General features: G+C 39.2%; 1 protein-coding gene across 5 annotated transcripts; it reads left to right on the top strand.

The window, feature by feature from the left end:
- The first annotated feature begins 388 nt into the window (after positions 1–388).
- Positions 389–16,880, top strand: krt222 (keratin 222). Of its 5 annotated transcripts, none has more exons than XM_086081718.1 (10): positions 389–685; positions 973–1,113; positions 3,523–3,605; positions 4,076–4,229; positions 7,593–7,835; positions 8,494–8,619; positions 9,674–9,894; positions 11,760–11,983; positions 12,043–12,145; positions 15,512–16,880. In XM_086081718.1, the coding sequence occupies exons 2-10, from the start codon at positions 1,045–1,047 to the stop codon at positions 15,723–15,725; spliced, it is 1,437 nt and encodes a 478-aa protein (XP_085937844.1). In that variant the 5' UTR covers positions 389–685; positions 973–1,044; the 3' UTR covers positions 15,726–16,880. The 5 variants fall into 5 exon arrangements, with proteins under 5 accessions (XP_085937844.1, XP_085937841.1, XP_085937843.1 ...); XM_086081715.1 differs by having other exon boundaries at positions 915–1,113; XM_086081717.1 differs by having other exon boundaries at positions 896–1,113.
- The last annotated feature ends 103 nt before the right edge of the window (positions 16,881–16,983 follow it).

The raw sequence follows: 16,983 nt of genomic DNA, 5'->3' as shown, positions 1-16,983 counted from the left end.
TAATGATAAATTTTCTTTGTTATCAGAAGAGTTGAAGAAAGAATAAGCAGTACCAAACTGAGGTTTTAGCAAGGAAATCAAACATTCACCCTGACAGTCAGACCCAAGTTGCTATCTAAAAATAGAACGTCAAAAAGAAAATTGTGTATATCTTATGTGAGAGCAGTGTATGTGACCTTAATGAACCTCATTTATATGTAAACAACCAAGGACTGCTCCATGTCATGTCAGTGGGTCTCCCTGAACATTGTGTTATAGTGTATTTGAAAGCAGCTAAGTAATCCTGGATCAGAGCGGACAAAGGGCCCCAGAGCGCTGCTCGTGATGTAAGCACTGTGTTTGACCCCCACTGCTCTCCCCTAACCCCTTTTCTGTGTTGGTGACAGTAGAGGATCACTGCTGTAGTTGACCGTCAAGACTGCATAACGGCACATCACATGTTCTAAGGTCGGGCCGATCACAGTCCATCGGCTGCGTCTCAGGGGCCAGCTGATGATGACCTCACACACACAGCGGGAAGAAGAAAGTATTGACCAGTCCTCTGCAGAGGAATGTGCTAAGCCGTAAGGAGAGGAGAGGTTCTTTGAATTTTTGCAACGTAGTAGAACAGACTGGGAGAATTCTGTTAGCTTCTTTTGATCATGTTTTTTTGTCCATTTATGCTTGGGAGGCAACGTTAGCTCACGTGAGTATGACTGGGTAAACATTTACTCAGTTCACGCCTCTGATAGTGTGCCCTAAAACAAGTGTGACTGTTTGCTGTATCTGCGGGTGTCAAAATTACCACGTCTGCTGAGAACGAAGTAAGTACATGTGCTGTGTTTCTTCAAAAATGACCAGCAGCAGTATGACCCATAATGTCTGGTTTTTGACTGAGATTGTCGGTGTCTTTTAGTGCGTACGTGTACATTCAGCATGGATTCGCTGCAGAACTCCAGTCAGATCATGTGGGGACTGAACACTCGTTTGAAGGGCTTTCTGGAGCAGGTGAACAGGCTGCAGGAGACCAACCAACAATTGGAAGCGCAGATAGCTGAAAGGGGCATGAGAAACACTTTGCGCTCTCAGGAATGGTCCAAGCAGGAAGAAGCTGTGAAAGAACTCCGTGCTCAGGTAAGACAAATTAATATTTAAACAAGAGTGTGTGATATGTCTGATCCACCTGTTTGCTGGCAAAAATAATTTTGCACTTAAAAACACCAACTCAAGACTATCCTGACTGATAATGAGGCTGTGTGACTGTACAATTCAGTACTGTCATACAGGGACGCACCATTTATGACACTTTACACGAAAGGCCAAGGCCCTAACACATGCAGTTGCAAACATACATGTTTGCACTGTTATCAATGTAACAGCACCATGTAAATAACTTTTCTTCTCTGGCCATGAAGTTGCTTGAATGCTCAGATATGATGAATGAAAAATGTGTGCAAGTGCAAGCAAATTGGAAACCTTTGAGCACTGAAATGTGTAACTACATCTCATTTAAAGGGACACATAAAGTTCCTAGTTTGTAAGAAGTTCATTTTACTTGTGTGTGAGCTGCAATGTAAACATTGTGAGTCCATAATACAAAAGTAATCAAAACTGTTTCTAGTATAGCTGATTATGCAATTATGAGACTCATTATATGTACTTGGAACTGAGCCAGAGAGCGACACATGAAGGCAAGCTGTCAGACATGAAAACAATTAGGAACTATCCATCCATCCTAGACATCTGCAATTTCGGGAGCAATTACGTGTGAACGTTGAAAGGCTGAAATGTAAAAACAATGAAGCATGTGGAATAATGTGGAATTATTTGGAATGATTCTGAATTATATGAAATGATGGTGATATTAGAGGTGAATTTTGTGAATGTGAATAAAAAATGAGATGGTTTGAATGATTTCAACATGTTAAAGTTGGAATATGGTAGTTTGAATTGGTCAAGTAATGTTGAGGGAGAAGTGAATGTAGAATATGCCCGAAAATGGAAATTTTTGGGTGTGAAAATAGGGAATTTTTTGTATGTGAAAAATTTTAGCATTTTAAAAATCATTCCCAAGGTAAATTGAAAGAGCTGAATTAATTACATTTATCATAGAACTTATGTAAACGTGTACCAGTCGGAATTAATGGTTAACAACCTGCTGAAAAATGTGCCTCATTGGGAATGAATGGTGAATTTTTGGGTGAAAAATGGTGAATTTTTGGGTGAAAAATGGTGAATTTTTGGGTGAAAAATGTTGAATTTTAGAAAAAAAAAATTATAATTGGGATGCAAGAAATACTCCCCCCATAGCATGATTTTTGGGGAATATGCTGAAATTTGAATGATGTGAATTGGCTGAATTATGTAGGAGGAGATGCATGTAAAAAAGTTTGAGGTATTAAAAAAAAATAGAAATAACATATGGCTTCAGCCTTCACCTGATAATCATATCATTCCCTTTATGGTATTAATGAATGTTTTTGTAATTTTTGCATGTCTCTGTTGATTTACTTTAATAGAGCAGCCAAAGGTTTGTAGTTACATTTCAATATGTTTTCACACTGTTAAGTAATGCCAGGTTTTTCTAATGTTTTTGCAAGCAAGGCAGCTTTAAATGCTTGCTGCTTTTTATGCCTTTCATATTTTTGCTTTTTATTTGGTGCACATTAATTTATCCTAATCATCTGCCAACACATTAAGTAGTTTTTGATCCACTGATCTCGCAGGGCTTATGAAGGCTCAGGAGTAATGAGTGCATTGAAACCCACACATAATGAGTGCACTGTACGCTTAATCCTATAAACGGTTTATATATTCCTTGTACTTTATTTGGCTCTCCTTAAACACGGGTGTGTCTTGTCCAGGATATGTTCTGCATTCATGCTAAAACAAATGTGGAAAACTTCAGCATTGACAACTGATTTTTGTGATGAATTTGAGATCACAATCTGTTATTTTATATTTTGTTGTTTTATGTTATTTATTTTTATGTATTTATATATTTCAACTCTTAGAATAAGAAGTCAATATACATATTCCACTTCCTGCCCAACGTAAATTCAAGCGCAACAATGCTAATAATATACTTCTTGTTTAATTTATGTTCAATGAAAACTTACATAAGAACTTTATTATTAAAAAGAAAATAACAAAAGTGGAATGAGAGTAAGAAGACTGGTCAACTAACCCTGCACATCTGACTAGTTACTAAAAACTAGAGCTGTCAAACAATAAAAATTTTAATCAGATTAATTACATTTTAGGATTTTGATTAATCACGATTAATCCCTTAATTAAAAAGGCTGTTTTTTCTCAACATTTTTTGCCCACCAAATTTGAAGAGGGGATGGAGCTGTCAACTGATCACCACCTGGTGGTGGAAGATGCCGGTCCGACCTGGCAGAACATAACGGATGGATGGATGGATGGATGGATGGATAGACTGACGGACGGATGGATCGATGGGTGGATCAATTAATGGAGCAATGCATTGGGTTGGGGTTTTTATTGTATTTGTTTTGTTTTGTTTGTTTGCTTTGCTAGGTTTGCAAACTACTGTTGGAGAATGCCCAGTTAGCATTGCAATCTGAAGGCATGAAGTCGAGAGCGGCTGCCATCCAGGCCAGGTCAGCTCTATGTGCCTGCACCATCTCGAAAAGTTGCCAGCCATTTACTGTATTAGTCTTTGAACTATAACAGGGACAGGCAAATTTGATGAGAGCAAGTGTCACAAAAATGTATCCCCATGAGGCCAGATTTTGAGCATACACCATAAACATTTGCTGTATATAGTATTTTGTAAATCATATTTTATTCATTCAAATGGATGCATGATATCATTTTCATTCGCAAGTGAATCATGCTCAAGTCAACATTAATGAGCCCTTACAATTTATTATTTTCCAAACTACACTATTACATTTAATTTGTTGGCAAGCGGCACTGGTCGTGTAAAGGAAACTCATCATGCATGTCAAGTGAAATGTCAATAGCTCTTGTAAAAATATATGCCTCGTGTTGAATTAAGAATACCCCATTCTTCAAATGTTTGTACAGAGAGTGATTACAGTAATAATATTCTCCATGCACATTACAGGTGTGACACGGAAGAACGTAACACCATGCGTCTGGAGCAAACGGTGGCTGTGCTGAGGGAGACAAAGAAAAAGACTGAGCAGAGCAACATGATTCTGCAGGCAGACATTCATCACTCTATGACAGCGCTTCAGGATATAAACCAAGAGTATCAGGTAATTACTTTTCTGTCCATAAGTAATAAATAATTGGTGTCAGACCGAAACCTCATAAGTCACGATTAGCAAATTCCATATTTTCTCCAATATCTTTATTTCTGGTCAGTGTCATTTTTACGAATTTTTGGCCAATTTTAAGTGCTGAAAATGGCTCCATGTGCAGAATTGCGCTTAGCAGTAGACTTGCCCTAGGAACGAAAATACAGCCCTACATGTTCTTTGTTGCTGCAATGTTAATGGCTGAACAAATCTGCCATTTTTGGTGGCTCCTGAAAAGTGACGATTTTGGAGGTACAAGGTTTTGGCCCAACGGCAGTGATTTCATACGTTTATTTATACCTTTTCTTTCTTATTGTAGAGCTTTAGGTAGTTGAAGCCCAATAATATCAAAAGAGCGAGTATTTTTAATAACAAAGTATCATAAGAGTACTTTCAATATATTTTCATGTAACTTTAATTAAATAAATTACTTGCTGCAAATTAAAACAATGATAAAAGCATAATTAGTCTAGTTTAGTGTAATTTGGTAAATGTGCTACACCTCCTTGGGTGCGCCAGTGAACACGCTCCCCAGCGCATCTTCAATCTGGTGACAAAAAGTAGACTAGATTTTAGACTAGCAAAAACCAGTCTATCCAGTGGTGTAAATGCATGTTTTGGTGGGTTCGATTGAGGTGCAGGCAGACAGATTCGGCGCTCTATAGACGTGTGTGGTTGATGTCATCTATTTCATTCATAAATATATCAACAACGTAGGCCAATCCCTCTGAAACATTGTAGAAATCAGAAATCATTTAACGAATTGCAATCAATATCATTTTAATCGCACTGCGCTGCGCTGACTGTTTGGAGGGGGGTGGATGTCATACATGGTCTTAGGGGTAATTAAGGCGGTCTCCAATTGCCCTTGTCACATTCGCCACCGACTACATCATCCACAAGGCAAAATCTTGCAATTTACCTGCCGATGTCCTGCACGGACCCCAACAAGTCTATTTCTGTTTCTGCAATGTGACGCCGTTGTATGCTCCGACCACCATGATTTTAATGCAAATGAGGGATGCCCCTACGATTGGTTGGGAAACGGCTCAGTTCCATCTTTTACACCCAATTCTACCTGTGCAAGTTATTATGGAAAAAAAAGAAGAAAAAAAAACACCATCCATGTGCAGAATTGCGCTTTGCAGTAGACTTGCCCTAGGAACGAAAATACAGCCCTACATGTGGAAAGAGTGTTTTTTCTTATTTTGATTACACAATATGCCAGCAAGGATTAATAATTATAGTTAGATCATCACATTGATTACACAATTCTTATTGCATGAGATAGTTATCTGCGATTGACTAATCCCCCCCCCCCCCCCCCCCACAGGCAGGATTGCACCAACGCTGAGACAGGGCCAATTTTTTTTGGGGAAGTGTGAAAAATCATTGTATCCTCCATTTTACCCGTCAACAAGTTTATAAGTTTATAGAATGTATTTTTACATGCTACAACCAACTCCACAAATTAACATGACAGTTATGTGTTGGTAGCATGTGAATAACGTTATGCCATTTGTATTCCGGGGGTAGGGGTAGGGGGGGGTGGGGGGCGGTTGGTTGACAGCTCCATTGAAAACTAATAGAGACTGTAAAGTTCTGATGGGAACTTGCACCGGTTCTTTTATCGTTAATGCTCGCTATACTAATAACAACAACCAACAGACTGCATATTCTCATACTCTCAGTTAAACTATTTACTGGATGCCAGTAAGATCGAGTAGACAACTATGGGTGCCTTTTCTGCTAGATGCAGAAGAAGGTCTAATCTGTTCACAATGTTTTCTACTCTTATACTGTCTTGGCTGCCCACCCACACGAGGGACTGCTCAGCCTCGCCCATGTGAAAATGTGTGACCCGATGGTCTTAACTGGCTTCAACCAGAAAAGTGTAGTGCAGATAGACAGGAAGACGCTAAGCTAGGACAGATTACAGCGACACAACGTTCTAAATATAATTATATTTACTTTTTGTTGATGCTGACAGCACATTCATTTTGGGCACTTTTTATATTATCCCTTCATGCCTGTTCAACCCTACTTCAATTTTGGTACAGTCCTGCCCAAGTGAGAAAACAAATTGCTCAAAGAGGATTTTCTCATGCATGAGCATGCATGCCCAACATGGTAAATGGTATTTCATTTTTATAGCACTTTTCCACCTTACAAGGCCCTCAAAGCACTTTACATTCGACTACTCATTCACCTACTGATGAGGCAGCATCAGGAGCAACTGGGGGTTCAGTGTCTTGCTCAAGGATACTTCAATGTGGTCACAATCAGAAGTGGGTAATAATGAGTTACATTTACTCCGTTAAATTTACTTGAGTAACTTTTTGGAAAAAAATTACTTCTAAGAGTAGTTTTACCACACAATACGTTTTGCTTTTACTTAAATAGATGTGTGAAGAAGAAACGCTACTCTTACTCCGCTATGTTGGGCTACACTAGTTGTTACCCGCCACCCCATTCATACATTAGGTGTCAAAGTCCGGTCCTCGAGGGCCTGAGTCCTGCATGTTTTAGAGCTTTCCCATGTTCAACACAGCTGAGTCATATTTAAGCTCATCAGCAAGCTCTGCAGGAGCCTGATAACTATCCTGATCATTGAATCTGGTGCGGTGGAGTAGAGAAACCTTGAAAACATGCAGGACTCAGGCCCTCGAGGACCAGATCTTGACACATGTGCATTAGATTTATCGTATTTTCACGTCAGCACTCCGCTTGACTGACTGTGTGGGAGCATTTCCGCGGACCCATTGCTTATATACAGGAAATTTGGCCCTGGTTGAAGACTGGCAGGCATAATGAGAACCCGAAAGAGTAAACTGAAAGATGACTTCTTGGTGCTTTTTCTTTAACTGCCACCGATGGTCGTTAGACTCGGATGCAGCACCGAGCGAGTTACACCACAATTTGTGAATGGATTGTGCATGCTTGGGCTAGCGTGTCAAACATTGGATTGCAAGACGACCACTCTACCACTGAGCCACATTTTATGATTTACATGACCACCCACAAAATGTAATAAACCAGTTGTGTGTTTTTCGTGTAATCCTTCTTACTAACTTGCTAAATAACTCAAAACCTAAGACATGACACTAAGACAAATAGGTGCATGGTAAATACAATTTTGTGTGCCTGAGTGTGTGTATTCTTCCATTTTGCCTAGTTAGTACACACCGTAATTGAACTGCCATTGCATTGTTCACAAACAGTCCCTGCGTGCCTCCAACTCTCACTTGCCACTTCCATCTTCTCTGCTGCATCCCGCTCCCTCCCTACCTCCCTCCCTCCCCTCTGGTTGGCTGCTTGCAGGCAGCCCGAGCTCTGCAGCTGCAGCGATCCCCCTCATGTGATGCTCTGTTAGCAGCGACCTCGGTAGCAGGTAAACAGGAAGAGGATGGCGCAGGGATGGAGCTCACCAAACTCCTCGACCAAATCAGAGCTCAGTGCAACCTGAACCGACTTCCCAACCTGGGCTCACGTTCGCTTTACAGCTATCCCGGGCCGAGCCAGTCTGAAGCTGGAGCTGCTGCTGCACCAACAACACACATCGAGGTACATACAGTATGTCTTCCTGAATCATCACTCATCATTTGGTTTTCCTACTGTGATGTGTTGTGAGACTCAAGGTTAGCCCATAGTAGATGAATGTTTGTGTTTCAGGACTCACGCTATCTCTGTCTGCTATGACACAGTAAATGTCTGTCTTTATCTGTTATATGTTTACTTCAGTCTATTCAGTTCATTTGCACGGTTACTTTACTTACAATCAGCATGTTGTTTCTTTTTTTATCTGTGGTGTATAATTGTGAGTAAATATTCACATAATTTAAAAGACACACAACATTGAAACAGTCTCACTCAAGATGGAGGAATTGTTTTGTTTGATTGAATGTGTCAATATTGTCATAGCTGAGACACGGCATGAGTGTTTGGCTGTATCTTGGTGGGTGTGGATGGGTGTGAAAGCAGCTGTACAGTGTGTCAACACAGATGGCACAACTGCGAGTGAATACAAACTCAAAGGTTGGCACTTCAACATTCCCACAATCAAGAGCACACAACCTGTGACTTCTTTTCTTTGGACTCTGTCCCAGTCGGAATTGTGCAGGCTTGGAAATAGTCCCCATTGTGCTTTTTTTCCATTCATTTTCTATGAATCCACACCAGACACTCTATTAACACATATGTACCTTCTTTACTCCCATCTCAGGAAGAAGCAGCATGGACACAGGTCAGCCAGGGCAGCAATGCGCTAAGGGAGGCTCGGGCAGAGTTAGCTGAGGCTCGGAAGCAGTGGCACTCCCTGCAGGTGGAGATTGAAACCCTGCATGCCTCGGTAAGGAAGCACAAACATCCAAACCACCAGTGCTCTTACTTGAGATAGCACAACAACTTTACATCACATATGAAACTAATAACAAGAAATACTTATGATCGCACTCAATTTATCCGGTTAGGATGTCATTCATGTATTATTCCACTGAGCTGTGACTCACATTTCTTTTGATGTCTCAGCTTTTTGCACTGGTATTGCCAGTGATTACTCTAAGCTCCAGTCTACACAAAAAATCGCCAGTGTTAGATTAACACTGAGAGTGTTTAATCTAACACTAGAAATGTGCTTATATGTGTCCACACCAATGAGTGTAAATCTGACACGTTTCAGTGTTACTTTTTCACGCTTAACCAGTGTTACTCCAACACTGTATAGTGTTAACAAAAATCTACACTGGTAAACACTGAGTAGTGTTGAAAGTACTATATATATAAAATAGTAACATTAAAATTAAAATTATCTTTGTCAAACTACACTTAACTCTGGTGTTTAAACACTTATTACACTAGTGTCAGTGTTAAAAATGTAAACGGCACTTAATTTATATAGAACTTTTCCACCTTACAAGGCCCTCAAAGCGCTTAACATTTTTGACTACTGATGACACAGCATCAAGAAAAACTCTGGGTTCAGTATCTTGCACAACGCTACTTCAACTGGCCTGGGATCAAACCCACACTCAAGACAACCACTCCACCACTGAGTCAGTCACACCAAACTAAAAACATGAACTGGATGTATCATTGTTGAAATGTCGACAGTACGCTGGAAAATTGGAACGTTTCTCCTTCACTGGAAATGAGGGTGTGGTCAATTTTACTTTTTTATTCTAACTGTGTTGAAATAACACTGCTTTATTTGCTTCCTCGTACCAAACATTAAAGATATCTGCATTTATGCAAGCTAGTGAACCAAACCTTAAAACAGCAAAAGACAATCAGCAGAGAAAAGTCCATTATTCTTAGGCTAACCAAATGTGCTACAGTGCGGCTGTGGAGGACAACATTCGCGTCACTCTATGATTCTTACAACTGGACCCTTGTCGCTTCTCCAGGAGAAAGGCCTGGAGAACTCCCTCCAGAACACCCAGCAGCTGTACTCCAGTCAGTTGCAGGAACTTTCCCAGGTGATCGCTGGGCTGGAGGGTGAGCTGGAGCAAGTGAGGAACGGACTGGCCACACAGCGTCTGCGCCACAGCCAGATGCTCAACACAAAGATCCGACTGGAGCGAGAGATCTCCACTTATAGACGACTGCTGGAACGGGAAGAGGGCAGGTGAGGGATGAGAGGCTCAGAGTGTGGTTCAAAGACGGGAGAAACCAGGGAGGGGTAAATGGTTTCAGCAATCAAGTACAGTCACGACTCACACGCTGTAAAATCAATGCTTTTCATTTGATTCAGGCAAGCAGCACATCCTGTCTGAGCTCATATTCCCTGCTTGCACTTACCTGTTTATTGGGGGATTTTGTTTTTCTTCATAGGGCTTCTTGGAAACAATATATTTTATTCTGTGGAAAACAAAAACATTGTCTGTACAACAGACGCAGGAAATAGCTTGTATAATCTTGCAAGGTGTTTCGTTATGTCCTTGACATGCCAGAGCAAGCATATTTAATAGAGAACAGTAATTATCACAGCTTTTGTTCGAGAGGTGAGGCGTCATTCTATTGCATCATTGGAGACATACTGAACAGGAAGTAGCTTGATAGAGGGGAAGTGGGTGGTCTGGGATTCACGTATTAAACTTAATACTTCAATCCTGGCATCTATAGCATTGAGTTGATTTGTGGAAGGTGACGTCATACAACACACTGACTCGTTTGGACTTGCCTTGATCATTACAGTTGTCTTTTAGAAATCATTTATACAATGGATGGATGGATGGATGGATGGATGGATGGATGGATGGATGGATGGATGGATGGATGGATGGATGGATGGATGGATGGATGGATGGATGGATGGATGGATGGATAGAGTTCCTTTGTATGTATCTCCAGCAATAATGTCACCACTTGAAGACAAACACGTTCACATTTTTTGATTAGTAACCTAGCGCAGGTGTGTCACTCACTTTCATCACTGGGCCACATCGTATTTATGGTTTCACTCTGATTCTCAACTCAACATTATTTATAGAGCACTTTAAAGAGATACTTGCCCCATTTAGCCATGTTCAACAGTAGGAAGATAATATTTGTCTATAATAAATGTGATAACTTTATTATTTTTCATTTACAATGAATTTTTTAAAAACACATTTTGTCACTTGCTGTCGACTGAAGTTGACGTAACACGTGTTCAAGAAACAGGCAACGACCAATCATTGCTCAGTTTGCTAACGTCACATGACCAAACACAGAAAACAGGTAAGCCGTGATTGGCCTGTGCTTTGAGCACCTGCAGTACACAGCAAGTGGCAAAATGTGTTTTAAAGGTGTTTTGTACATTAAAAATACTGCCTTTATCAAAATAGTTATAGACAAAATATTAACTTTGCATTGCTCAAAATGGCCTAATGAAACCAGTATCCCTTTAATAAAACAACCACACCTAACCACAACTACATACAAAGTGCTGTACATAAAGTAAAAATCACTGTACTGATGGCAATTATGATGTGAAAATTATCTCAATTATTACATACACACATTTTATTCAACATTTCATCATAATTGCATCTATCCATCCATCCATCCATCAATTTTCCAAATATCGTATATCATTTTGGTAGAGATTTTCAGCCATAATGAATAGAACTAACTATTTAGCTAGAAACATGAAGTACACACATTTTATTTGATATAGTGGCCCATTAAAAAAATTATGTAGCTTTTGGTTCTGGTCCACGGTCCTTGAGTTTGACCATCTGTGAGTTAGGGGACATTGACTGAAGTTTTAGTTCATCATTGAGCTGAAAATCAAAGTTTCAATACCAGACTTAAACATATCAGGGCGGGGTTATTAAATGCCAGTTCACACTGACTGTATGTTTGTTTATACCCCCAAATTTGTGGTAATCACTCGACCAAAGAAGAAAACTGAAAAATAAAAAAAACATGCATGTGGTGGATGGCAAGTGGCATGAGTAATAGTTACAAAGCACACATCCTCATGGGAGTGTTACTTCTTTCCTGCAGGTGCATGGGCCACAGTGAGCAACAGATGCGCTTGCAGCTCTTCAGATCGTCTTTGCTGGAATCGAATGAAAAAAGTGTGGAGAATGGTTTCAGTGACCCCACTATCACACCAGATGAACCAAAATCAGAGCCTCTGCCTGAAACAACTCCACTAATACAAGAGGACAACAAGCCAAAGGAAAGCTCCGTACTCCATCGGCCACAGAGTCTTGTGATCCTCACAGGTAACATGTACACAAATATCACTGTCAAGACCCGATTCATCATCCGAGTCTTCTTCCAGAACCAGAGCAAGATAAACATTTACCAATCTCCACTGTGAAGACTCATGAGATTCTTCTGGGCAACATAGTGCAGGAGAGTGCAGAGGGCCGCGGCACTGTTGAGTAAGTGGTGTTTTCCCCGTTTAACTGCTGCCAGCACCAAATTCATTTTCTGCCACGTCATACTTAGAAATCACTTTCCACTAGAGACTGATTCCAACAGATAGGGTTTTTCAATTAAAACAATAGTTTTCTGCTTCTTTTTCCCACGTACTGATGTCATAACACCGCAAAATTACAAGCTGTCACGCATTGATTGAATGCGTTTTATGAAGTCATCAGCCGACAGAGCAACAACGTCCTCCCCACCCCGTCTTTTACACCCTTAGCAATGTGTGAGGCGCACAAACGTCTACTGCTTTAGGTTCCCATGAGTGATTCATCTTCAAGGTGCTTGGGAACTGTTCTGCCCTTTCATGACTTTTGTTTGATGTTGCGAGTCCCGCCTGGCGTGGTGTCTTTAAGGTGTGGCACCTGCTGTTGACAGACCAGACATGAGTGGAATTTTTATAGATTTTTTGTGAATGCCTCAGGCGCCTGAAGCCACATACACATACATGTACAACAACTCACAGGAACTTCCATATGTACTTATGCATCTTGACACCTCATAATGTTTCGGTTGGCTGAACACGGACTTAAACACTGTTTTGCTTGACTGAGATGTCATTCAAAGACCTATTTTTGCTCACATCAGATGGTGATTGATGTTTGATAATGTCTGTTACATACTTTGTTCCCCCTTACCTAATTAATACAGTCCTACTTACCTTTTGGAAATTATAAGTGCAACAAAACTATAGATGCAGTACATATAGCTAAAAGTTATACAGTGTATTAACCAGGGGTGGGCAAACTCGGTCCTCGAGGGCCAGAGTCCTGCAGGTTTTCCTCTAACAACACAAGCTGATTCCAATCAACAGGATCGTTATCAGGCTTATGCAGAGCTTGCTGATGAGCTCATATATCAGCTGTGTTGGAGAAGGGAAACATCCAAAACCTGCAGGACTCCAGCCCTCGAGGACTAAGTTTGCCCACCCCTGGTATAAACTGTCACTTTCAATGCCAAACCAACATACAAACAATAACTCAAATCTAATTGACCAACATTTGTTATAACAAAAATGCTGAGAAAAATAATGATGGCTTCTTAGTTTAGTTTAGTAATAATTATGTAGAAGAACAGTTTGATTCAAAATTAATTAAATAACCAATCTCACTTTGTCATTCTTTAATCATCAACTACTGGTTTAACCCCACTACTGCTGTTCAGAAATATACAGTACCGTTTCAGTTCCACTCAAATTTTAACATATCAGGTTCCCGGGTGCAAACCAATACCCCATGAAACCCCTTTTTAGCGTACCTGTCCTACAATTTATGCCAGGATAAAAGCAATTCAGGTTCAATTTAGATGAAGCCCACCAGTCAATATTTGCTATATTTACTTCCTCTTTCATGCAACTAAACCTTAAATTAATCAATAGTCAATAATCCATAATGGTCCACACAACACTTTGAAAGTAATACAATGTTTCCCTGGATGCGATTTGCTTGTTTGTCTATTTACAGATTTATTTAAATTTTTTAACCAGGAAGTAGAAATCTACTGAAATAAAATTGACAACAGTACAAGATAATTTATTTATAATTTATTTTTATTTATTTTTAGCAACAAGGAGCCATCTTGCTAGCTAGCTTGTGGCTAACACAAGACATAGGGATAATTTAATGCGAACAAAAAACAAAAACAGGAATTAGAAATTTAACACAAATATTTGAATCAGTACAAAATTGGGGGGGGGGGGATGACAACAAATATTTTTCGGGGTAGTGGGGGGAAAGAGTTAGCAGCTTATGAGCTAGCAGTTAGCACACATTGCTACAAAAGGACGTCCGGGCATCCAGTGGTGTTTTATAAATTCATGAAAAAGTCCAATTTTTATTGTTTTTCATGGGAACAATTAGCATGTGTTGAAATACATTAAAATAGTCCAATTATATGGCATCTTTGAGTAAAGTATTTCGAGGCCTGGCCGAGTGTCCTCTTTTTTGGAAATGAAAATACAATCACGCTATTAAGAAAAAAAAGAAAAAAAACAACAGTACATGATAATTTATAAAGAAAATAGTCTATTTTTTCTTCTTCTTTTTTTAGCAACAAGGAGCTATCTTGCTAGCTAGCGTGTGGCTAACACAAGACATAGGGATTATTTAATGCGAGAAAAAAACAAAAACAGGAATTAGAAACTTAACAGACAAATATTTGCATCAGTACAAAATTTGGGGAAAAAATGACAACAATTTTTTTTGGGGTAGTCGGGGGAAAGAGTCAGCAGCTTACTAGCTAGCAGTTAGCACACGATGCTACAAAAGGACGTCCGGGCGTCCAGTGGTGTTTTATAAATTCATGAAAAATTCCAATTTTAATTGTTTTTCATAGGATCAATTAGCATGTATTGAAATACATTAAAATAGCTCAGTTATGTGGCATCTTCGAGTAAAGTATTTCGAGGCCTGGCAAAGTGTCCTCTTTTTTGGAAATGAAAATATAATCACGCTATTAAGAAAAAAGAAAAAAAACAACAGTACATGATAATTTATAAAGAAAATAGTCTTTTTTTTCTTCTTCTTTTTTAGCAACAAGGAGCTATCTTGCTAGCTAGATTGTGGCTAACACAAGACATAGGGATTATTTAATGCGAACAAAAACAAAAACAGGAATTAGAAATTTAACAGACAAATATTTGCATCAGTACAAAATTGGGGGGGGGGGGGGATGACAACAAATATTTTTTGGGGTAGTGGGGGGAAAGAGTCAGCAGCTTACTAGCTAGCAGTTAGCACACGATGCTACAAAAGGACGTCCAGTGGTGTTTTATAAATTCATGAAAAATTCCAATTTTAATTGTTTTTCATGTGACCAATTAGCATGTATTGAAATACATTAAAATAGTTCAGTTATGTGGCATCTTTGAGTAAAGTATTTTGAGGTCTGGCCGAGTGTTCTCTTTTTTGGAAATGAAAATACAATCACCCTATAAAGAAAAAGAAAAAATCGCCTGTTTGGCGTTTTTGTAGTCAGGCCAAAGCAATTTAAGTATTGCAAGCAAGAAAATGACAGCTTTGGTGCCATTTTGTGGCAATTTAGTGACATGGTGGTGTATTTAAGTCAGTTTAAAGCTTCATTTGGACAAAAGTAGTGCTTTGCCACCATCTTGTGGCCTCCATAGGCAATTATTGCAAACCTTATTTGCTATTTGCAGCTGGACTCAGTCTATCCTATGAGAATATCAGGAAACACTATATTCTTGAATTAACATTTAAATTAATACACACAAAAATTATGGAAGACCAATATGAAGTCATATAATATGCAAAATACTCATCTATATAGTCATCAATATGCACAAATCACTATTTCTCCAGGACGGAAAAGATTGACAAGGTGATCAAGCAGTGGGAGAACTCGTTCTTCAGGGGCAATCCGAAACTCCGTAAGAAGTCTGTGTCCCTGCGCTTCGACCTGCACATGGCTGCAGCTGACGAAGGGTGTGCCCAGACTAAACAAGACAGCCTCCCGGATGTCGAGGTGCGGCTCGTCATGAAAAGATCTCGCAGCAGTGCAACTATCACACCGTAAATTGCGGCAGCAACCATTGAGTGAAATATTGGAGTTCCTGCCTTATACAGCTTGCTGACATTGAGATATGCATAATGCATTTTGATTTGACACTGAAGTCCGTCTTGGATGACGAAATTCACTTGTACAGGAACCTTCACTTGTTTGCCAACCCATGGAATAGCTTTATGGAATAAAAACAGCAAATTTCAATGTCAAAACTAATTTTAAAAATATGTGGTGACAGCATTAACCTCCAAATGAATGTTGATATGAGCAACAACAAAAAAAAAAAAGTAACGTAATCCTTATGATGATTCAAAGAAATGATTTTCCCCATTTGGTTTAAATGACATAGATACTAAAAAAAGAAAGAAGAAAAAAAGAAAAGAACCCCTCTGCCTTCTCTTCAGTTTTGTTTTTGTTAAGTGAGAAAGAAAGAATGATATGTTGGAAATTGAGATTGTGTTAAATGACTAATTGAGGATTTTTAATTTTATTTTTGGTATTCATTTTATTTTCATTGTCTTATTTGTTCATTCAATACACCACTGAAATTGTTTGATTTAGAGCTCATGTTAAATACCTGCTCTTTAGTCGATTGAATCTACTCCTTTCATAAACTTTTGATATTGTGGTGATTATATTCAAGGGAAACTCATGACATTGTGTAATTTATAGGTCCATGAACGCTTGCACAGCTAAACCTTACTGCACTTAAAAACTCATTGTTGGGATATTGCTCTTATCAAAGCATAAACGTTGACACAGCCTCACGCGACACCCCAGTAGAGTAATTCAGTTTGTGGTCTGCACGCAGAACCCATTTTAACCAGACGGTGGCAGCACTTGTACATATTTAGTGATGTGGTATGCTATAGCAACTGTATGAACTGCAAAACGATATATTTTGCCCAGATGTGGTAATGCAACTTTGAATGCATTTGCATGTAGTCAAAAATAACTACAGGTACTTTACCGCATAGGTGCCACTGTGCATTTAATTTCCATTAAATTATTTTTCCTCTTTCAAGCATTTAAATGTGTTCTCGATGCAGTACTTGACTTTAGATTACCTAAAGATGCACATATTGTTAATTTGGAGTCTGCATACGTCTGTAATTTATGAATGAAATATTTTGTTTTCAATTTACAAATAAAGTGAATATGCTGGTAGCTACTGTTTGTTGACATTGATTTCCTCTGAAAGTTATACATTCACATTAGTGCACATTGATACAAGCGCAACATGTTTATTCATCATAAAAAGTACATAGAC

This window comes from Leptonotus elevatus, chromosome 8, assembly GCF_054856555.1.
Source record: "Leptonotus elevatus isolate MCC_2025b chromosome 8, RoL_Lele_1.0, whole genome shotgun sequence".
Taxonomy (NCBI): Eukaryota; Metazoa; Chordata; class Actinopteri; order Syngnathiformes; family Syngnathidae; genus Leptonotus; species Leptonotus elevatus.
Note: the sequence above shows the minus strand (reverse complement) of the source record. Positions and strands in the feature narration are given on the sequence as shown.